This window comes from Geotrypetes seraphini, chromosome 12 (genome assembly GCF_902459505.1).
Source record: "Geotrypetes seraphini chromosome 12, aGeoSer1.1, whole genome shotgun sequence".
Taxonomy (NCBI): Eukaryota; Metazoa; Chordata; class Amphibia; order Gymnophiona; family Dermophiidae; genus Geotrypetes; species Geotrypetes seraphini.
The window spans coordinates 65,882,785-65,906,277 of NC_047095.1; the positions used below are offsets into that span (position 1 = coordinate 65,882,785).

Below are 23,493 nucleotides of genomic sequence, written 5' to 3' on the forward strand. Positions count from 1 at the left end.
AAGTGGCAAACCACACAACATAGCTGACCACAGATCACTGAAAACCCATTTATTTGATAAATTTGTTTAAACTTCCTAAAACGATTTCCTCTACATCTACTTGCATACTCCTGTCTTCTGATATATATAATTACTTGATACGCCTGTTTGTTTCCTCCTACTTCATGCTCTTGAGGTATTCCTGCAGCCTCTCTTGTTGTAAACCATCTTGAACTGAAAGGTATGACGGGATATAAATAAAGCTATTATTATTATAATTACCTTGAAGCGCTAAACAGAACACTAAGATCCAGTAACCAGAACCTACTGGTGGTCCCATTCCCGCGGCACTTATTCTATGACACCACAAGGAAAAAAATTTTCGGTTACTGCACCAACAATATGGAATTCGCTTCCTTCTCACCTTCGAGAAGAGATCTCATTGGACAAATTCAAGAATAACCTAAAGACCTTCATTTTTAAAGATGCATATGACAAGTAGATGCTAGATCGAAGATCTAGTGTGTTGACCTTTTACGTTCCTTCTTTCCTATTATAAATTGTACTTCTCCCCTAATCCAATTTGTATCTTGTAAGTCAGAAAAGTCTTGTTATTTGATGTCTTCCCTAGGATTCTAATAGTCTTAACATTGTACACCGTTTTGACAATTTATTTAAAGCGGTACATAAAATTTTCAATAAAACATAAGTAAAGGCATCATGAAATAGAAAAGTCTTCAACTCCTTTTAAAACTACCATGAACATGTTTCAAACAATGATGTAAGGGCAGGGAATTCCAGGGTGTGTGGCCATTTACAGTGAAAATTCTGGTCCAGCCATGGTACAAAGAGAGAAGCTCCGGTCCATTAAGGCATATTTTGATGTTTCATCATTTTGAGTTCTGGTGCAATCTCTTACATTGAGTCAACTTGACTACTGCAACATTGCTTAATCAGCAATTTCTCAGAAAAGTATGCAACAATTGCAAAATACAGCGGTCAGCTTGATCTTTGGATTAAAAAAATACGACCATGTGACACCCTTTTATCGGGTGTTGCATTGGTTGCCATGGAGGCATGCGTGAAATTTAAATTCAGTTGCTTTTGTTTTAAGGTTCTATTGGTTTGACTCCCAAATATATAAATGAACTTTTCTCTTTTACAACCAATAGACATAAAAGAAGCTCACATCTGATTTTTGCTTTTCCGCCTGTTAAAGGATGCAAACTTAAAAAATATCATCATCTTCTTTCATATCAAGCAGAAGCATGGGGCAAAGACTTATGGTCTCTTTAACAAAACTGCGCGGCAACGGCCCTGAAGCTTCGGGGCCGTTAGCGCAGCGCAGCGCAGCCACTATCATGGCTTTGTAAAAGAGGCATTAGATCAACTGCTCCTTTTTACCAAAATTTATGGGGAATTTAGAAAACATCTAAAAACACATTTATTTTTGAGGTATTTAGGTAGTTAATTTGTATAAATTTTATACTATGTAATTATTAGATTTTTAGGGTTTTGAGCTGCTGGTTCTTCACTCTCTAATCTTCTTCAACTTTTATTGTATTTTAAATTATGTAAACTGCGTAGAACTTCACGGCTTTGCGGTACATAAATAAACTGTTATTATTATTATTATTACTATATATGAAAAACAGAGTGACAAAGCCTCATGCAACCAAAGAGGGGACTGACAAGAAATTTAGGGCTCCTTTTACAAAGCCGCGCTAGGGCCATAACCCGCGGAATAGAACGCGCTAAATCGCCCTTTTGAGCAGGCGGTAGATTTTTTGGCTACTTCGTGCTAATCCGGTGTAAAAGGAGCCCTTAGAGTTGCAGAATGAAGAACCCTTGAAGGTATATCAGGGATTAACACTCGAGAGAGGTAAGGAGGTTCGTTTAACTGCATTACTTTAAATCAGGGGTGTCCAACCTTGTAACTTTCCTGGGCCGCATTGGCCGAAGAAAGTGTTTCTGGGGCTGCACAAATGCGCAAACGCTGCATCAAGACAGAGGAGGGAGCCGACAAGAGAGTAAACACCCAGGGGCAGCAGAGGAAAACACTGCATCGCCCTCGACCCGGGCCGCACAAAATATTTCACGGGGCCACATGCGGCCCTTGGGCCGCAGGTTGGACACCCCTGCTTTAAATATTAAAAGAACAACTTTATAGGTAATCCAGAGTGCAATAGAAAGCTAGTGATCCTGCCGGAGGCGAGGGCTGATGTGATTGTACTTTCCGGATTTTACTATACCGGTCTTATATCCCACAATTTTTCAACAAGGATTCAACGTGGTTAACAAAAGACTTAGGGCTCCTTTTACTAAGCTGCATTAGGGCATTAACACGCGGAATAGTCCCCGCTACAATGCCCCGCGCGCTAGACGCTAACACCAGCATTGAGCTGGCATTGGTTGTAGCCGCGTAGCGTATTCTAATCTGCTGCGTGCGCTAAAAACACTAGCGCACCTTAGTAAAAGGAGCCCTTAGTATAGCATTACAGCAGGAACGGTGAATGAGGCGAGAGAGATCAGTAGTGACAGATGTGATGGCTACAGTTACCTTATAAGGAAAAGAGAGACGTCTTAAGTGTCTTCCGGAAGTAGAAGTATGAGACAATTGGTCGCAGAGATGTAGAGCTTGGAATTCGAAAGTGGACTCGAACATCTTTTTTTGGTGGACTTGAGAGGAAGAGAAAGGAATCTTGAACCTCTGCATTAATCTTGAGTAGAGGAAAGAGGGCGTGACCTTGATGTTTGTGGTGAGCCCGTGGGAGTTTTCGCCGTATATAGATTTGTGGGTCATGCAGGTCATCTTTTTTTAATTGGAAGCCAATGCAGTTCTTTTAGGAGTGGAGTGGCTTTCTCCATTTTGCTGGCTACGCGCATTTGTCTATGAACCATATTCTGAAGTGTCTGTAGTTTTGAGCTTCTTTTTCTGTGATACCACTGTATAGACAGCTACAGTAGTCTGGGTGAGGCTTGATTGATTGTCCTGAAGTTGTTTGGGGTTTGGACTGACCTGACTGTTCTCGGTTGTCTCAGTCTGAAGAAGTTTCTAATCACTGCATTGATCACCCGGATGGTCTCGGGACTCAAGGATCTACCATACGAAAAACGGCTTGACAAATTGCAGCTATACTCGCTCGAGGAGCGCAGAGAGAGGGGGGACATGATCGAGACGTTCAAGTATCTTACGGGCCGCATCGAGGCGGAAGAAGATATCTTCTTTTTCAAGGGTCCCACAACAACAAGAGGGCATCCGTTGAAAATCAGGGGCGGGAAACTACGAGGTGACACCAGGAAATTCTTTTTCACTGAAAGGGTGGTTGATCGCTGGAATAGTCTTCCACTACAGGTGATTGAGGCCAGCAGCGTGCCTGATTTTAAGGCCAAATGGGATTGGCACATGGGATCTATTCACAGGGCAAAGGTAGGGGAGGGACATTAAGGTGGGCAGACTAGATGGGCCGTGGGCCCTTATCTGCCGTCTATTTCTATGTTTCTATGATCTGGTCTTTATAGGAGATAGCGGTAGGCCTGGGGGATGACAGCCTTGCTTGCTAGTGAGGGAAGGAGCGCTAGCCGACATTCCGGTGGTGTACAAACAGGGGTGTGGGTGTTTCTCTGGCCTTGGAGGGAGCAGTAGCTGATGTTCTGGTGGGGGATGGGGCATGGATACGGGTATTATTTTTGCTAGGGCAGGAGGGAGCACTAGCTGGCATTCCGGTGGGGGTGTGAGAAGGGTGCGGGCATGCATTGATCGCAGCAGCTAAAGTCTGTCTTTTCAGGGGGGGAGTTGCTGCAGCCGTGGAGGGAGAAGACTCCAATATAAAGCAAACCCCCCCCCCATTTTTGGACCACTTTTTGGCTCAAAAGATTTTGATTTATATTTGAGTATATATGGCAAATCTCACTTTGATTCAGTCACTCCTCTATTGGTTCTCAAAAGTAGTAGATGAGAAAGTAAGGAGAAAGGAGGCTACAAAAGATGGCAGAAAGAGGAAGACGGGCAAAACTATCTGGAAAAGTTAAGAGAGGCTTTGCAATTCCCTTCTTTTCTATCTCCTTTCGGAGGTCTTTTCTGTCTATGGGCTCCTTTTACTAAGCCGCGTTAGGGCTTTAACGCTCTAGACCTTAACGCCACTAGACCACGCGCACTAGACCTTAACGCCAGCATTGAGCCGGCGTTAGTTTTAGAACCATAACGGTAATTTCCTGCTTGCGCTAAAAACGGAGCCCTGCGTGTTCCAGCTTTGCCGACACCTATGCCTACACTGGATTGTGTTGACAATTTAAGTTCTATCCTATGCCGGACCTTGTATTGTTAATTGAATAGTTTACTGCTATAATTGCCTATTATTTATTTATTTAAAAATGCTTTTAACCCGCTTACACCTAAGCCATTCACGTAACTGTCAAATCACATAAAACATAAATCTACTCATCTACTCATTGAAAAAATATGATCACATCACAGAAGCATACCACGACTCCCAATACAAGCAAGAGTACACTTCAAATTCTACTGCCTACTATACAAAGCTATTAATGGAGAGAGCCCAACCTACTGGAACAACCGACTAAGCCAATCCACCTCAAGCAGGCACAGGAGAACCCACGCACTATTCACACACTCACCAACCAAAAATGTCAAAAGAGGAAAAACTTTATGACAGCCTAATGGCCACCAAAGCAGCTAAACTAGACAGACAAATCACCAATCTGCTATCTACGACCACAGACTACAAAACCTTCAAACAAGAAACTAAAACCCTACTCTTCAAAAAACACATAAAACCTGTTTAACACCACCAGTTCCTTCCCAACTCCACCTACCACACACTCCACCCATATCTAATCTAAAATGTTTCTAATTACCCAACATGTTACTCCTTAAGTTCTCGACAATTCTTATGTAAGGCTTACGACAATTCTCATGTAATGTTACAACTCTTGTAACCTTCTGACAACTCTTGTGTAATCCGCCTTGAACCGCAAGGCAATGGTGGAATAGAAATCACTAATGTAATGTAATCTAATATATAGTACAGTCTTAAAATTCATCAACAAATTATTTAACAAAAGGCCTCTACAACCTTCTTACAGTTCTGTAGGTCAGGTAACAATCATAAGAACATAAGAAGTTGCCTCCGCTGAGGCAGACCATAGGTCCATCCTGCCCAGCGGTCCGCTCCCGCGGCGGCCCATCAGGCCCATTGCCTGAGTAGTGGTCTATACCTATCTATACCCTTCAATCCCTTTTTCTTCTAGGAATCTATCCAAACCTTCTTTGAAACCATTTAATGTTTTCTTGTCTACATCAGCCTCTGGAAGCGCGTTCCATGTATCCACCACCCTCTGAGTGAAAAAGAACTTCCTAGCGTTTGTTCTAAACCTGTCCCCTTTCAATTTCTCTGAGTGCCCCCTTGTACTTGTGGTGCCTCTTAATTTGAAAAATTTGTCCCTGTCTACTTTTTCTATGCCCTTCAAGATCTTGAAGGTTTCTATCATGTCTCCTCTAAGTCTCCGCTTTTCCAGGGAGAAAAGTCCCAACTGCTTCAATCTGTCGGTATATGGGAGATTTTCCATTCCCTTTATCAGTTTAGTTGCTCTTCTCTGTACTCCCTCAAGTACTGCCATGTCCTTCTTGAGGTACGGCGACCAGTACTGGACACAGTACTCCAGATGCGGCCGCACCATTGCACGATACAGCGGCATGATGACTTCCTTCGTCCTGGTCCTAATACCCTTCTTAATGATACCCAACATTCTGTTTGTTTCTTTGAGGCTGTGGCGCACTGCGCCGATGCCTTCAGTGTTGCGTCTACCATCATTCCCAGGTCTCTCTCCAGGTTGCTGACCCCTAGTGGTATTCCCCCCATTTTGTATGTGAACATCGGGTTCTTTTTCCCCACGTGCATGACCTTGCATTTCCCTATGTTGAAGCTCATTTGCCATTTTTCGGCCCACTTTTCCAGCTGCGTTAGATCCTTTTGGAGATCTTCGCAGTCTTCCCTGGTTTGAGCCCTGCTGTATAGTTTGGTGTCATCTGCAAATTTAATGACCTCACACTTGGTTCCCACCTCTAGGTCGTTTATGTAGATATTGAACAGGAGTGGTCCTAGCACCGACCCCTGCGGAAATCCGCTCGTGACCCCTTTCCAGTCTGAGTAATGGCCCTTTACGCCAACCCTCTGCTTCCTGTTTGCCAGCCAGTTTTTAATCCATCGGTGGACCTCCCCTTGCACCCTGTGGTTCCATATCTTCTTAAGCAGTCTCTCGTGTGGTACCTTGTCAAAGGCTTTTTGGAAGTCAAGGTAAATGATGTCTATAGATTCCCCTTTATCCACCTGGCTGTTCACCCCCTCAAAGAAGTATAATAAGTTTGTGAGGCATGACCTGCCCTTGCAGAAGCCATGTTGACTCGGTTTTAGCTGCCCATTTTTTTCGGTGTGTTCACACATGCTGTCTTTAATCAGTGCCTCCATCATCTTTCCCGGGACTGAGGTCAGGCTCACCGGCCTGTAGTTTCCTGGGTCGTCCCTTGAGCCCTTCTTGAAGATGGGCGTAACATTTGCTATTTTCCAATCCTCTGGGATCTCTCCGGTTTTTAAGGATAGGTTGTATATCTGTCGAAGTGGCTCCGCTATTTCGTTTTTTAGTTCCTTGAGTACCCTTGGGTGAATGCCGTCCGGACCTGGCGATTTGTCGCTCTTTAGTCTGTCTATCTGCCTAAGTACATCTTCTTGGCTTACCTCTAAATTGACCAGCTTATAATCTTGGTCTCCTATTGCTATCTCCTCGGGTTCCGGAATGTTGGTTGTATTCTCCATCGTGAAGACTGACGTGAAGAACTCATTTAAACTGTCAGCTATTTCTTTCTCTTCTTTTACTACTCCCTTTCTGTCTCCATCATCCAATGGTCCCACTTCTTCTCTCGCCGGTTGCTTCCCCTTGACGTATCTGAAGAACGACTTGAAGTTTGTTGCTTCCTCTGCCAGTCTCTCTTCGTATTCTCTTTTTGCTTTTCTAACCACTCGGTGATATTCCTTCTGGTGTTCTTTGTGCACTTTTTGGTTCTCCTCTGTTTGGTCTTTTTTCCATTTTCTGAACGATGCTTTCTTGTCGTTTATCGCCTTCTTCACTGCATTTGTTATCCACACTGTGTTTTTTGTTCTATTTTTTTTGCACCCTTTCCTGAACTTGGGGATGCACCGGTTTTGCGCTTCGTGCACAGTTCCCTTGAGTAAGGTCCAGGCTTTTTCTACGGATTCCATCTTCCCTATGTTGCCTTTGAGTTTCTTTCCCACCAATTTCCTCATGGCATCATAATTTCCTTTTTTGAAGTTGAGTGCCGTCGTTGTGGTTCTTTTCCCCTTTGATGATCCAATTTCTAGCCTGCACTGGATCGTGTTGTGATCGCTGTTACCTAGCGGCGCTAATACTGCCACCTCTTTGCTGTCCCCCCTAGTCCGTTGAAGATTAGGTCAAGAGTGGCATCACTCCGTGTTGGTTCCGTGACCAGTTGCTCCATGAAACAGTCCCTCGTGACCTCTAGGAATTTGTTCTCCCTTGCGCAGTTTGAGTGCCCAATACTCCAGTCTATCCCAGGATAGTTGAAGTCCCCCATCACCACCACATTTCCGCTTCCGCATACCTGTCTCAGTTCAGCTTCCAGGTCCTGGTCGATTTCTTCATGTTGTCCAGGTGGGCGGTAGTACAGTCCCAATTTAATGTCTGCCCCAGTTCCTCCCTGTAGCTTAACCCATAGTGATTCCAAGCCATCCGCCCGTACTGTTGTTTCCATCCTGGTTGAGGGTATGGAGTCTTTTATGTACAGCGCTATTCCTCCACCCTTTTTATGTGTCCTGTCTCTCCTGTATAGTTTGTACCCTGGTATGGCCACATCCCATTGATTGTCCTCAGTCCACCACGTTTCTGTGACTCCAATTATGTCTAGGTCCTTTTTACTGGCAGTGATTTCTAGTTCTCCCATTTTGGCCCTCAAGCTCCTAGCAGGTTATTCCATAACAGCATTCCTGCCAAAGTCTTGATTTTCTCATAATGCACAGTTGAAAGTTCTTCACTAACTAACCGTAACATCCTTTCTGATTTCAAAGATCTTAATGGATGATATATTGTATTGTAAACTTTGATTTCTACTTATGTTTACTTGTAAGCCGCTTAGGAGATAAGTGGAAAATAATTTCTTTAAATAAATAAATATACTTTTAGCACCTGTGCCAAATACCATGAGATCTTGAAATGAACTGTCTTAAATATCAACATAAGCATTTTATAAATATCTCAATATTTTACTGGTGGTCAATGAAGCTGTTTCAGTAGCAGTTACATATTCAAATCTGCTCCCTCCACACAGTAACCGTGCAGCAGCATTTTGGACAACCTGCAAGGCCCCTGATAAAATATTGCTTTTATTTACTTATTTTAACTGTCCCTTATAATCTTTTTATATTGTCTAGACATTTGTTTTGATAGACAAGATATCAAAAATAAAGAAACTTGAAACTTGATCCCAAAAAACAATGCATTGCAGTAGTCCAATTTCTGCAAAACTATTGCTTGAACTACTATGTGAAAATCATAATGCGATAACTTATTTACTTATCCTAAACCAAATGGAATCAGATAGAAGACCTTTTTTGAAAGGACCTTAGCATTTCAGGCAGGCAAAATACAACGTTGGCTCGGTGAATGCATCCATCAAGCCGTGTCTTATTGCTCTTTTCGTAAACTAGTAAAATTTGCTTTGTTTGATAAATTTATCACTTGACTAGATTGTTTTAAGATTGTAATTTTTAATCTTTTACTCTGTTTTTACCTCATTACATGTACGTGTTTTGCTGACTGTTCCAGTCTTTTATGATGTAAACCGCCTAGAACTTTTGGGTAATGGCGGTATAAAATAATAAATTTATTATTATTAACCTGCTAAGCACCCACATCTGGAAAAAAAAAAAGCAGATTTAAATCACCGCCAGCACCTGATCCTTCATAGTGAAAGTAGAGTCTAACCAGATCCCCAATATTCTAAGCTTCTTCTGTATTGGAATATGTTGGTCAGAAATAACAATAGATTTGGGCCACCTTGGCTCCTCATCTTCACTCATCCGCATCACTTCAGTCTTATTAAGATTCAATACCAACTTATGATTTCTTATCTACTCCTCTACTGCGTGTAAACACGTCAGCAATTTGGGTTGTAATTCAACTTCTCAACCCTTCATCTAATACCTACATTGTGTTCAATTTATTCTGGTTGTACTGGATATTGCCTTGGGTGAATTTCCTCACAAAGGCAGCGAAAAAAATCCTAATAAAGAAATATCTGTGCAATAGGAATTGATGCATATTTTTTTAGCCACTGTAAGCAGTCATTTCCGGGAGTGGAGTTGGGTAGGGTTTGAACTTAAGCACAAAAAATGCAAGCATATTTGCAGAAAACTGTGTGTACTAAATACCGTGTTTCCCCAAAAATAAGACGGTGTCTTATACTGTATTAATTTTGGGTCCAAAAAACGCACTAGGGCTTATTTTCAGGGATGTCTTATTTTTTTCATGTACAACAATCATCTCTCCCTTCCTCTCCTCTACCCCAATTCTTCCTTTTTCCTTTCTCCCCCCTCCCCCTCCATGTACAGCATTATTCCTCCCCTCTCACCCATCCCCTTGTGCAGCAGAACCCCACCTACCCTCCCACCCTGAGACTGACATACCTCCGCTTCGAGGCCCCCTAAAGCAGTAGGGGTGAAGTTGCTGAATTGACAAGTCTGATTTTTTCAGCAAATCATGCAGCACTCGTGTCAGGAATGGAGTCAGGGAGTGTCGGGGGGAGGCTTCAGGGGTCGATCTTAACTAGGGCTTCTTTTCGAGGTAGGGCTTATGTTAGGAGCCTCTTTAAAAATCATGCTAGGGCTTATTTTCAGGATAAGTCTTATTTTCAGGGAAACAGGGTAGCAGATATAAATGTATACATGAGTGTGACATTTCCATCCTAGGGATGAACCTGTCATGGTTAAGTCCCGAGCTAAACCAGTCCCCAGAGGCAGGAAACCAATGGAATGTAGGGCCTCAGAGCTGCCTATTCTGAAGGGAATGAGCTTGACTCTGACCCACAACCCATTCTAGAGCCAGAGCCTGTCAGGAGAACAAGTTCCCAGAGAAAGTTCAGACATTTCCCAAGCTGCTATATACCTACTGAACTGAGAGGGAGCCAGAGAGCAGACAAGCCACATGTTAGGGAGTAGCTTTAACAGCTTAAAACAGTTCTCAAAGAGTGTGAGGCAGGCAGATCAGAAAGACCTGGCAGATAGGATTATTCTGGCCAGGCAAGGGAAAAGCCCCAAGCAGAAGCCCATGGAATGGGGAGGCCCAACACCCCAGAGGAAAACATATGAGGAGAGACTGGAAGCCCTGAATATGTATACCCTAGAGGAAAGGAGAGACAGGGGAGATATGATTCAGACTAGAGAATGACAAGGAGAAAAAAACTGTCCCCGTCACCGCCCCGTCCCCGGCCCACCATCCTCTGCACCGCCCCGTCACCGCCATCCCTTTCACCGCCCCATCACCGCCACTGCCATCCCATTCACCACCCCGTCGCCATCCCCGCTGCATCCATATAAGCCTTAGTATTGTAATATTTAGATTATTCCTTTCTTATAAATCAAAGTTCCTGCTGCTGAACTAGAGAAAGAGATGTTCAGCTGGCAGGGCTTTGTTTATAAATTTTTATCAACACAACTAATATACTACTTTATCCTAAAGCAAAAAATAAATAAATAGAATTTTTTTTCTACCTTTGTTGTCTGATTTCTGCTTTCCACATCTTCTCATTCAATTCCTTCCATCCACTGTGTGTCTTCTCTCTGCGTCTTCCATTTGCTGTTACTGTGCCTCTTCCTTCACCCCCCCCCCAATTGGTCTAGCACCCATCTTCTTCCCTCCGCTCCCCCATAGTCTGGCATCTGTCTTCTTCCCATTCTGTCTTCCACATTTCCCTTCAGGGTCTGTTCCTCTCCACCCTCCTTCAATGTCTGTCCTATTCCTTTCCACCACCACCCTTCCCTCCCTCCTTTACCATCTGTTCCTTTCTACCACCCTTCAGCTCCTCTCGTGTGGCCTATCTATCTACCTTCCTCTCTCTTATTTTCACGGCACGTTACAATGTAATTTGTGCAAGCCACTGGAGCCTGCGAGCTCGGTCCCTGTCCCATCCCCACAAACCATCTCGCTTCTGTGCTCCTATTTTCCTCATTTCTAATATCTCCCCTATGTATCTGCCATTGCCCCCCCCCCGCGTGTCCATATACCATCCCCATGGCATGTCCCCTTTATGTCTCTGTCCCTATGCCCCATGCACATAATTTCCCCTCTTTCTGTTACCTTCCTGTGTTCCTGTGTCCAGATTTCCCCTATCTTCCTCTTCCATACCAGTGTGTCTCTTCTTTTCAACCCCATCTAGCTTTTTTCCCTCTTTCTTCCTCCCCCCCCACCTGCTTCTAGCATCTGGCTCACCTGCCTGTCCTTCCCTTTCTTTCCTGCTGTGGGTTTTTCTTTCCATCTTCATCCCCTTGGCCCAGAATCCTTTTCCCTTTCACTCCCTCCTTCCAGTTTGAGCCGGGAACACGGCCAATCGCACGGTCCCCACAGCCCCCACCCGCCTGCCTAATTGATCCTAGTGTTTAGCCAGCTCTCTCCCTTCTCCTCACCTTAGTTTGCAGGCTTTCTTTTTCGGCGACCTGCACGCGCGGCTGCTCAGTGTTCAATCTTCTGCTCTGCTGCAACTTCCTGTTTCCGGTTGCGTCAGAGCAGAAGATCGAAACTGAGCAGCAGTGGGTGCGCAGCTCTTTGATAGCGTGCGGGTCGCCGAAAAAGAAAACCTACAAACTAAGGTGAGGAGAAGGGAGAGAGCTGGCTAATCACTAAGATCGATTGGGCAAGCGGGTGTGGGCTGCGGGGACCGCGCGATCCTTCATGCCTCACTGCGGGGACAAGACCATTCACCGCTCCACAGGGCGGTGAATGGCCTTGTCCCCGTTGCCGCAGCGACTGCTAGTTTTCGTTCCCCGTTTCAGCGGGTTACCGCGGCTAAACGCGGTGGCCGCGGGTAAACCGCCACCGTGTCATTCTCTAATTCAGATGTTCAAATACTTGAAGGGTAATAACGTAGAACAAAATCTTTTTCAGAGAAAGGAAAATGGTAAAACCAGAGGACATAATTTGAGGTTGAGGGGTGGTAGATTCAAGAGCAATGTTAGGAAATTCTACTTTACGGAGAGGGTGGTGGATGCCTGGAATGCGCTCCCGAGAGAGGTGGTGGAGAGTAAAACTGTGACTGAGTTCAAAGAAGCGTGGGATGAACACAGAGGATCTAGAATCAGAAAATAATATTAAAAATTGAACTAAGGCCAGTACTGGGCAGACTTGCACGGTCTGTGTCTGTGTATGGCCGTTTGGTGGAGGATGGGCTGGGGAGGGCTTCAGTGGCTGGGAGGGTGTAGATGGGCTGGAGCAGGTTTTAACGGAGATTTCGGCAGTTGGAACCCAAGCACTAAAGCTTTGGATTCTTGTCCAGAAATAGCTAAGAAGAAAAAATTAAAAAATTTAAATTGAATCAGGTTGGGCAGACTGGATGGACCATTCGGGTCTTTATCTGCCGTCATCTACTATGTTACTATGTATAACAGCATTTGAAATGCTCGGAGAGGCTGCAGAGCAAATGGATGCGAGTTTGGCAGTTTCTTGCCAGTAATTTATTTTTTGCCTTTTTCTTCTTGGATATTTTTACTGTTGGGACAGTTTAGCTAAATGAAGTAGCTTCTAAGAACTGCATACAGGGGCTGGGCTGGAGCAGGGCTAGGATTGTTCACAGCCCTGACTGAGTTGCTGTACACCAGCTGGGACTGAGCACTAGGAAAGCCGTTTGTTGCATTGAGACAGAGGAGGATTATGGCAACAGAGTGACTTCCAGAATTGCGGGGAGGGTTCACAGAATACCTCGGATAGGGGATTTTGTGGGTGCTTCTTAAAAAGCTGTTATTAGAGTGAACCCAGCAATCCTGTCCCAGTTCCTAGGAACTAGAGAGTTGCTATTGTCTAGAGAAGCAACAGTGTGGAACTGTGTTTCTATAAGGATTTTTTTTTTCTTTTTGAAACTGCAAAAGCCTGGTGAAGAGCACGACTGAGTTAACTGATGCCCAGAAGTAAAAGTGTGTTTTGTTTTTTTTTCTCCTTGTTTGGAACGGTATGGAGCTGCCCAGGGCATTATTCTGAACTTGATGTTACTTACTTGGGGAAGTATTTGAGTTTGTTTTGGGAATGCAAACTGGCTACCGTGAACTGCTTCCTTATTGGGGTAAAAGCCAGTGAAATTTTTTGTTTTGTTTTTCACTGTGGAACCTTTGATACTGAGTAGCAGTCAGCGCAGAAAACCTGTGGATGTTCGTTTGCCTGAACTGTGGATTAAAGATATTGCAATTGTCTGAAGCATTTGGGGTTTTGTTTTGGGTTTTTTTTTTTTTTTTAATTATTATGAAACCAGAGAACTGTTTTGCTTTATAGGATCTCCCTCTTTGGGAGCCGCGCCAGGGTCCGTGCTGCCACCTGTCGGCGGTCCCCTGCAGTCTCCTTGCGGCCCCGGCAGGTGACAAGGATCATTTTCAAAAAGAAAGTTATACCCCTTTGAACATTGGGTATAACTTATGCACATCTTGCTTCACAAGTTAGGTGACCTGCTATAAAATTATCCTCCTAATCTATAAGTAGAAATCAACTTTCATTTTATAAAATACAGCACTGATAACAGTAATAAGCAGAATGTGATGTCATGAGAAAACTTTACGTAAGAATGGCTATAATTAGCTGCAGAAGGAAAATGTCCATTTCCCAAGGAGAAGCAGGACAAGAGAAATCCTCATAGGTGGGTGATGTCATCTGACGAAGACTGTGCAGGAGCGTTTCTTCAGCACTTTTTCCAGAGCTTTTGAGAAAGCCTCGCCATGCCCGGACACCTCTTCTCGCCAGGATCCCCTTATTCCTTTATATTCTGTGGAGTCCGTCAGAGGTCTTTTTGCGCCACAGTGATTTTGTTTGACAAAATTTAAAAACAATCTGCCTTATGTTTAAACCCTTTTTGCTATCATTAATTTTTTTGGGGGGGTTTCTCTCTCAGTAAACTACCCTAGTTAGGTTTTTCAGTCATTTATAAGGATATTTTTTTTTTCTTGACAGCTCATTTTGGAGCCATTTTAGGCCTCGAGTTCCTATCTAATAATAATAATAATAACTTTATTCTTATATACCGCCAACAATCTTGCGACTTCTAGGCGGTTTACAATGAAGAGAAACTGTACAGACAGCGAATTACAGAGTACAGCATTGAACATCTAGTGATAGTAACAGGAGAGTTACAGGGTCTGTGTATTACACGGTTTCACCATGAGTAGCATTATACAGTCGACGATATTCAGAGCATAAGTAGGAGAAGAGAAAGGAGATTGCGCTTTGAGTTACAAGACTGCGAAGGTGAAAAAGATAACATAAGATGTTGATGAGAAGTAAGTTGTTAACTTGGTACATTTGAACGAAGGACGGGCACCAGTGGGAAAAACTGGTAACAATTAAAGATAGAAATTTTGGCAGAAGAGGGTAGACGGACTCCTTGGGATGGGAGGAGGCTCCGATTTTAGGTATTTTTATCATCAGTTTATATATTTATTTTTTTTTCATTTTGCTGTGGCTGGTTTTCTGGATAATATGTCCAAGAAGAAACCCGATGGTTTCAAAAAGTATTCCCGTTGCAACAGGACCATATCCATTATAGTTCTTACTTGCAATGCCTGGAACCCAACCACAATCCCTCTCATTCTAGTCCATGTTCCCACACAACATAACATAACTTTATTCTTCTATACCGCCAGCAATCAAACGACTTCTAGGCGGTTTGCACAGAAGAGAAACTGGACAATCAGCGAAGTACAAAGTATTGAGATTAAAAGTACAACATGTTATGTATAGTATAAACAGTTTAAAATTATTGTTAAAATAAAACTTCAGTTAAGAAATGAATTTATCAAATAGTACAGTCGTAATCCCTTTTCGAAATGCGCTGTAAGATCGCATGATTCCACTAATATAATTACCCAACCAGGACTGTTGTCTATACACTCCAAGTAACTAAGATTTAATGCTAAAAAAAAAAATGCAGGGTTATGTACTTGGGCTGCAAAAATCTAAGAGAAGTGTTTAGTATAGGGGGTGAAGTATTTCTGTGTTTGGAAAAAAAAAGAGGGACTTGGGGGTGACTGTGTCTGATAAAAAGGTGACAACACAGATAGAAAAGGCAGTGGCAAAAGTCAGGAGGATGCTTGGGTGCACAGGGAGAGGAATGGCCAGTAGGAAAAAGGAGGCAACAGTACTATTGTATAAGTCTCTGGTGAGGAATACTGTCAGCAATTCTGGAGACTGCACCTTCAAAAAGATATAAAAAGGATGGCATAGGTCCAGAGGGCTGCTACAAAATTGGTTAGTGGTCTTTGCCATAAAGCATATGGGGACAGACTTAGGTACTTTTCTTCCAAAGGCAGGAGAGAGGGGATATGATAGAGATGTTTAAATATCTCTGTAGCATTAATGTACAAGAAGTGAGTCTCTTTCAAATGAAGGAAACTCTGGAAGTAGAGGGCAAGAGGTGAAGAGGTGATAGGAAAAATCTAAGGAATTTTTTTTTTTTTACAGATAGGGTGGTAGATGCATGGAATAGTCTCCCGGTAGAGGTGGTGGAGACAAACACTGTGTCTAAATTCAAGAAAGCATGGGACAGGCACGCGGGATCTCTCAGGGAGAGGAGGAAATAGTGGATGCTATGGATGGGCAGACTGGATGGGCCATTTGGCCTTTATCTGCATTTGATATAGCAGCCTTCCAGGAGCAGCTCATGAAGAAGGCAGTGTGAAACAATTATTTATTCTATGTAATGCTCTGGCTTTGACAGCATCCATGCTGAAAACAGGGACAGTCCAGCCAACCCTTGAGACCCATGAACTGCCTATAGAGGACACCTCGACATCAACACTTAGAAGAGGACTGGAGTTGAAGTCTGTTGCATAGACGCTGATTTCCCCATCAGGGAAGGAAGCTTCACTATGCATCAGGAATCCTCTGCTTTGATAACCCTGGCCAAAGCTTGACCCTGTGATCAGTAGTGTGACCCAGGCATCTTCTCTAGAATTTTTCTATGACTGAGTGCTCCTGGGACTCTGAAGACATACCTGAGGTATTTTCCGAGGAGTACCCAGGTCTCCCATTGGATCCTTCCCTAGTCTCATGAGAGGCATAACTCTTTACCTGAATCATTTATTTTAGAGATGGATCAGGACATCCTGTTTAATTTAAAGATGGAGGAGGAGTCCAGGGCAGAAACAGTGGATATCTTCCAATTTCTCAACTCATTCAATGAGGCTGTGACAGTGTCCATTTACAAGATGTTGAAGGAGGTTCAAATGAAAATGTTTTTCATATAAGTTGGGCCCCAAGACCAACTTTGTGAGGATTCATCTTAGAGCATCATCAAACAGAAAGTAACTCCATCTCTGAACAGCCTTTATGTGCTTGATTTATGCAGGACTTGGTTCTGTTGACGCCTTCCATCAAAGCACTCACAATGTAATGGGTCTTTAATGTCCTTACCCAGCTGATGAACGCTCCATTTGGGCCACTGTATACTTGTAATCTGAAGTACCTGACCTATAAGATCTTTATTTGGGTGGTGGTGACTTCAGCTTTCAAAGTGAGCTTCCGGCTCTAAAACCTGATCCACCCATACTCAGTTCTTTAATAATAGAGTGGTTTTGCACCCCTATTCAAATGTTCTTCCCAAGATAATGTTGACTTTCCATCTTAACTAATCAATTGTCCTACCAACTTTTTCCCCTAAACCTTATGAACACAAAGGTGAAAACACACTGCATATTTTGGCCTGCAGGAGAGCTTTGGCTTTCTATTTGGAATGAACTAAAGCCACAGAAAGTCCACCCTGGTTTTTGGCTTTTTTGGCGCCCCTAATAGAACCGAGGCTGCTATTGGCAAACGTACATTCTGGTACACTGCATTTCCTTCACTTATGCCCAACGAGGGAGGAGAAGCTGTACTGCTAGGGGACTTCAATATGCCTGATGCAGACTGGAACTCATTTTCAGCGACAACCAGCGGTAGCAGGAGGCTCTTAACCTCCATAAAGGGAGCACGTCTCAAACAAATGGTAACGGAGCCCACTAGGGCCCAGGCGATCCTCGACCTGGTACTCACCAACGGGGAAAGCGTTTCAGAGGTCTCAGTAGGAGATACGCTAGCCTCCAGCGACCACAATATAGTATGTTTCAACCTTAGGAAAGGCTTCCCTAGATCAAACACGAAAACAAAGGTACTCAATTTCCGGGGCACAGACTTCGCACGCATGGGAGATTTCGTCCATCAGACGCTGCAGGACCAAGCGGAGACCGATGATGTAGAAGCTAAGTGGTTAACACTGAAATCAACCATACATGAAGCAACTAGCCGCTTCATAAAATCAGTAAATAAACGACAAAGAAACAATAAACCCCAATGGTTCACCGCGGATATCTCGCACCTCATTAAGGAGAAGAAAAAAGCGTTTCTCTCCTACAAGCGCACGGAGAAAAGAGAGGCAAAAGTAGAATATAGGACCAGGTCTACAGCGGTCAAAATAGCAGTTAGGGAGGCAAAACTTCGAGTGGAAGAAATTCTGGCAAAAAACATTAAAAAGGGGGACAAATCCTTCTTCAGGTATATTAGTGACAGAAAAAGGAACACAGGTGGGATAGTACACCTCAGAAGACCGGACGGAAGTTACGTGGAAGCAGATTCCGATAAAGCCGAACTACTGAATTAATACTTCTGCTCAGTCTTCACCTGTGAGGCACCGGGACACGGTCCGCAGTTGAAGGCAACACAAAGCACAGAAGACCCGTTTCAGAATTTTGAGTTCACACCAGGTGAAGTTTACAGTGAACTGGCAAGACTCAAGGTGAACAAAGCCATGGGACCAGACAATTTGCACCCAAGAGTGCTCAGAGAATTGAGCGATGTCCTGGCGAAACCGTTGGCTGAGCTATTCAATTCAAGTTTCAAGTTTATTAGGATTTTATATACCGCCTATCGAGGTTATCTAAGCGGTTTTTACAATCAGGTACTAAAGCATTTTCCCTATCTGTCCCGGTGGACTCACAATCTATCTAACGTACCTGGGGCTATGGAGGACTGAGTGACTTGCCCAGGGTCACAAGGAGCAGTGCGGGGTTTGAACCCACAACCCCAGGGTGCTGAGGCTGTAGATCCAACCACTGCGCCACACACTCCTCCCTAAGTAAGGGGAAAGTTCCCCTGGACTGGAAATTAGCTAATGTCGTTCCTCTGCATAAAAAGGGTTGCAGGGCAGAGGCTGCGAATTATAGACCGGTGAGTCTCACATCAATAGTGTGCAAACTCATGGAAACACTAATTAAAAGCAAATTGGACACGATCTTGAATGAAGGGAATCTTCGGGATCCCAGTCAGCATGGATTCACCAAGGGTAGGTCCTGCCAATCCAATCTCATCAGCTTCTTTGACTGGGTAACAAGAAAGTTGGACTTGGGAGAGTCTTTGGACGTCGTGTACCTGGACTTCAGGAAAGCTTTTGACAGTGTCCCACACCGCAGGCTGCTAAGCAAGATGGAATCGATGGGGTTAGGAGAGACACTAACTGCATGGGTCAATGATTGGCTGAGTGGCAGACTTCAGAGGGTGGTGGTTAATGGTACCCTCTCTAAAACATCGGAGGTGACCAGTGGAGTGCCACAGGGCTCGGTCCTGGGTCCACTCCTTTTCAACATATTCATAGGGGATCTGACTCAAGGGCTTCAAGGTAAAATAACACTATTCGCCGATGACGCCAAACTATGTAATATAGTAAGTGAATGCAGTTTACAGAATTATATGGCGCAGGACCTGCTTACATTGGAAAGTTGGTCCTCAACCTGGCAGCTAGGCTTCAATGCTAAGAAACTTGAAACTTGTCATGCACCTCGGAAGCGGAAATCCATGCAGGACGTACTTCTTGAACCGAGAAACTTTAACTAGGACTTCAGCAGAACGAGATTTAGGAGTAATCATCAGTGCAGACATGAAAACTGCCAATCAAGTGGAGAAGGCTTCATCTAAGGCAAGGCAGATATTGGGTTGTATCAATAGAAGTTTCATCAGCCGAAAGCCTGAAGTCATAATGCCGTTGTACAGGGCCATGGTGAGACCTCATCTGGAGTACTGTGTGCAATTCTGGAGGCCACATTACAGTAAAGATGTGCGCAGAATTGAATCGGTTCAACGGACGGCCACCAGGATGATCTCGGGGCTCAAGGGTCTCTCGTACGAAGAGAGACTGAACAAATTGCAGCTCTACACTCTTGAGGAACGTAGGAAGAGGGGAGACATGATCGAAACATTTAAGTACCTCACGGGACGTGTCGAAGTGGAAGATGATATTTTCTTTCTCAAGGGACCCTTGGCCACAAGAGGGCACCCGCTCAAACTCAGGGGCGGTAAATTTAATGGCGACACCAGAAAGTATTTCTTCACAGAGAGAGTGGTTGATCATTGGAACAAGCTTCCAGTGCAGGTGATCGAGGCAGACAGCGTGCCAGACTTTAAAAATGTGGGATCCCTACGAGGGTCAAGATAAGGAAATTGGGTCATTAGGGTATAGACAGGGGGTGGGTAAGCAGAGTGGGCAGACTTGATGGGCTGTAGCCCTTTTCTGCCGTCATCTTCTATGTTTCTATGTTTCTATGGGCTGATTCTAGAAGGTCATGTCACAATTCACATAATGTCAGAGCTATGGCAGCGTCGATGGCTGAGACCAGCTAACATTGACGAGATTTGCAGGGCTGCTACATAGACTTCTTTCCGCACATTCAGCTCATATTATTGTCTAGAACAAGATTCCCAATGCAAGAGTAGGTTTGGCCAGACAGTCCTCTAGAATCTATTTGGGAATGAGACTCTAACTCCATCCCCTATCCATGCCCATTACTTTCAGTTCCACCCTACTTTCTAAAAATAAAAAATAAAAGAGGAAGGCTCGTTGCTACCAAAAACAGTTTTGATGTTTGCTTGTTGTAGCATCTCTGATTTCGTTTTTCCTTTCTCCTGTTGCAAACAGCCTGTAGCTAGGAGGTCCCGTGTGTGACGATTCATCTGTCCTGCTTGTCTTATCTCCAAAGGGTTGTATTCTACAAAGTCTGCAATGGACTGAGGGGATCCCATTCGACAGTGGCAGGCAGGAAGAGGCACCATGAGTCAAGAGGCTTTCTCAGAAGTTCTGGAAAAAGTGCTGGAGAAAAGTTCTCATGAAAGCTCCACCCAATGACATCATGCATTTGTGAGGATTCCTATCCTGCAGTTCTTGAAGAACACCTGCTACAGGTAACTGTGTTGAATGGGCCTCAACGTTGTCCCTCTCTTCAGTATGTTGTATGTACAGGAATACTGATAAAAGATGATGATACATACCAATCCATGGGATGAAGAAATCATAGGTCATAATGCTCTTTGGATCTATAAAATTTGAGAAAATAAACTTTATTACATTGTGTTCTACTGGTGCCTTTAATTACAATGAATCAAGATCGAAAAACTGTTAAAATGATAATGGAAGGAAGCTGAAATGTGATGACTCCTTTGAAACTTTCACTTTATTTTTGGAAGAGGATAAGAAATAAGCAAGTTCTTCAAATATTACCATGTACCAGTTACCTCAAGAGTCAGGAAGCTACAGGCTCTGAAATCCAGTTCCCATTGATTTAAGAAATTTCCTATTTAGGTAGTAACTGAAAACATGCTTAAATGTAGAAAATTAAAACTTACCTGACACAATTTAAGACAGCTTTTGATGTGTCTGAGGTTGGCCATCTAGCACTTAAAATCAATGCCAGCACAATAACTTCTGTCCCTGACCTAATTCTGCTCTGTTAATGTCCATTTTCTGAGCAGCTGAATTTAACCCTTTAGTGAAACTAGGGAAGTATATTTAGCCGATCTGAAGAGGAACCTTTTCATGCACTAACTTCAGAGTTGGGCATCTATAGTCACTGCAATATAACTCAATAGATAAAAGATTTCATATAGGAGTATATAGAAGAAGGGCAGGATTAAGACATAGGCAAAATAGACACATGTCTGGGGCCAAAATGTGTAGGATGGGTCCTTCCAGATGTGCTAATTCAATGGCTCTCAAGACAGGTCTTTGCCCTACTAAGGGGCAGATTCTTAAAACCAGAATCTGCATTTAACCTGCTCACTATGCTGGTTCCAGCGTGCATGCATTTTAGCGGTGGATTATCAAAACAGATTACCAAGGTCTTTTCCAAATTTTTTAGCAGTCTCCGATACTGCCATGCAAATGTAGTACTATGAGGTCATTAATATTAAAATGATCAAACCGAGCAATTCTCTAACCTCGTTGTGCCACATTTGCGGCCAAAATTTGCCAACAGGTCTGAGCTGTTGTTGCCTTACTTTCTGATCAGTGCTGATTAGCTCAGGCACTGACAGGAAAGAAAGGTTTGACAGCTCAGATCCCTGCCCCCCCCTGAAAATTTAAAAAAAAAACCAAACCCCAAATCGAAGATCATCAGGAGAGATGCCCACACTCTCCTATCACGTCGCACAATCAGCTGACACTGCTAACAACCCCCCCTACAGAGGGAGAAATGGCCACTCCCATCACCGAGCAATGCCTGACCTCCTCCATGCCTCCGACCTCACGACCCCTCCCCCTTACTCTGCTTACAAAGGCTGGCCGGAGAGATACCTAGTCCCTTCTGCTAGCAGGCCCACCTCTTCGAAATAGTGGGCCTTTCCCTCGGGGCCTAAGGCTCCCCTCATATGGGCAAATTTAGCTACTCTCTGCCAGCCTCATTTGCATCCTATGTTGTGATTTTGTAGGGATACCGGATAGTTTATGATGTCTGGGGTCAAGGGTTGATTTGAGGGGGGGGGGGGGGTTCTACTGCTGGAGAGCTTATTCTGTTTTTTTGCACTGGGGGGGATTAAGAGTCTCACCCTCATGCCATTTGTTTTTTGGTTTTCTGTTGTAGGTTTTCCTTCCTTGGGTAGGGGGGAGGGCAAAATTAACAGGGTTCTGGGTGATGGAGGTATTGTTGTTGGGGGGGGGGGGGGTTGCTCAGTATATTGTTCTTCTTGTGGATGCTATGTATTCTTTGTTTGCTGTCTCTTAATAAAAACACAAAAAACATTCTTCTGTTACCCATATATCCAAATTTAACACTGCATGTGACCAAACTGGCCTACCACATTATCAGCCTGCTGTATGCCATGCTATCTGTTATAGCCATAGAACGTAAAAGACTTAGCTGGTTTGGGAAGTAGCATCTGTCTGGATGTAGGGGAAAGGGTACGGGACTTTTTGTGGTTAGACATTCAAAGTGGTGGGCAATGAAGGACTTGCCCAGGGTCACACAACCTCGGCTCTAACCACTAGGCCACTCCTCACTTCCTTAGCTGAATTTGAAAACAAATCTTGTTGCAACTTGGCTGCAGGTGAATCACAATGAATTACACCAGAAGACAACAATATCCTTTATGTATACGAAACCATAGCTCATTTTTGGCTTAAAGCGGAGCTAGCGGGTTTGGGACCCATGACGCAGTGTGGTAAGTGCCCATGTTCAGCCTTTCCTAGGGACAGCACAAGCACAACACAAACAACTTTGAAGGTGCAATGCAAGTCTTTGTTCAGCTTTAACCAGGCCAAGCCCAAGAAAACAAAATAAACTTTTATTCAGCTGAACAGCTTCAGTCTCATATAACTCCATCTGGGTTTCATACAGTTCAGACAAGCATGCAGTCAGTTCCTGCCCTCCACACTGATGACAACAGTTTCTTTATTATTCTATGCTGGCTTACCTCAATCACGTACAGAATAATCCTCTCTCACACCTTCCAGTCCTTCCCAAGGCTCCCTCACAGCCAATAGCTAGGAAAGTATGTGTGTGTGGAGGGGGGGAGCCTCTCTCTCAGGGGTCTCCCTGGGTAGGGTTGCCAGATTTTACATTTGCAAAATCCAGACCCCTTAAACCCGCCCCCCAGGCCCACCCATCCCTGCCATGCACCAGTCCTGCCCCTAATCCCGCCCTAGCCTTGCCCGGATGCCCTCTTGCCTGACACAGTTTCAGGGGAAGCTTTACAAAACCCAGACAAAGTGCCAGGTTTTGAAAAGCCATCCGGGGAAATCCGGATAGCTGGTAACCCTATCCCTCTTGTTGCGGGACCTCTCTGAATGATCCCATACTGGTAATATGAATCTCTTCCTTCCTGAGTTCCATCCCATGACTCAGCAGGGTAGCCTGTTCTGGCAGTTTAGCGCCACCTGCTGGATGAAGGTTGAGCTCTGAGCCACAGAGCTCAGTGCATCCT

The 23,493-nt window shown here is 44.1% G+C and overlaps 1 protein-coding gene across 4 annotated transcripts in view; it reads right to left on the reverse strand.

Moving 5' to 3' along the window:
- Positions 1 to 23,493, reverse strand: part of LOC117346558 (cytochrome P450 4B1-like) — a 59,460-nt gene that overhangs the window by 23,354 nt on the left and 12,613 nt on the right. For all 4 annotated transcript variants that reach the window (XM_033916327.1, XM_033916326.1, XM_033916329.1 and 1 more), the window contains exon 3: positions 20,569 to 20,613. In XM_033916327.1, the coding sequence (XP_033772218.1) occupies positions 20,569 to 20,613 (45 nt within the window). The remainder of the gene's footprint in view (positions 1 to 20,568; positions 20,614 to 23,493) is intronic.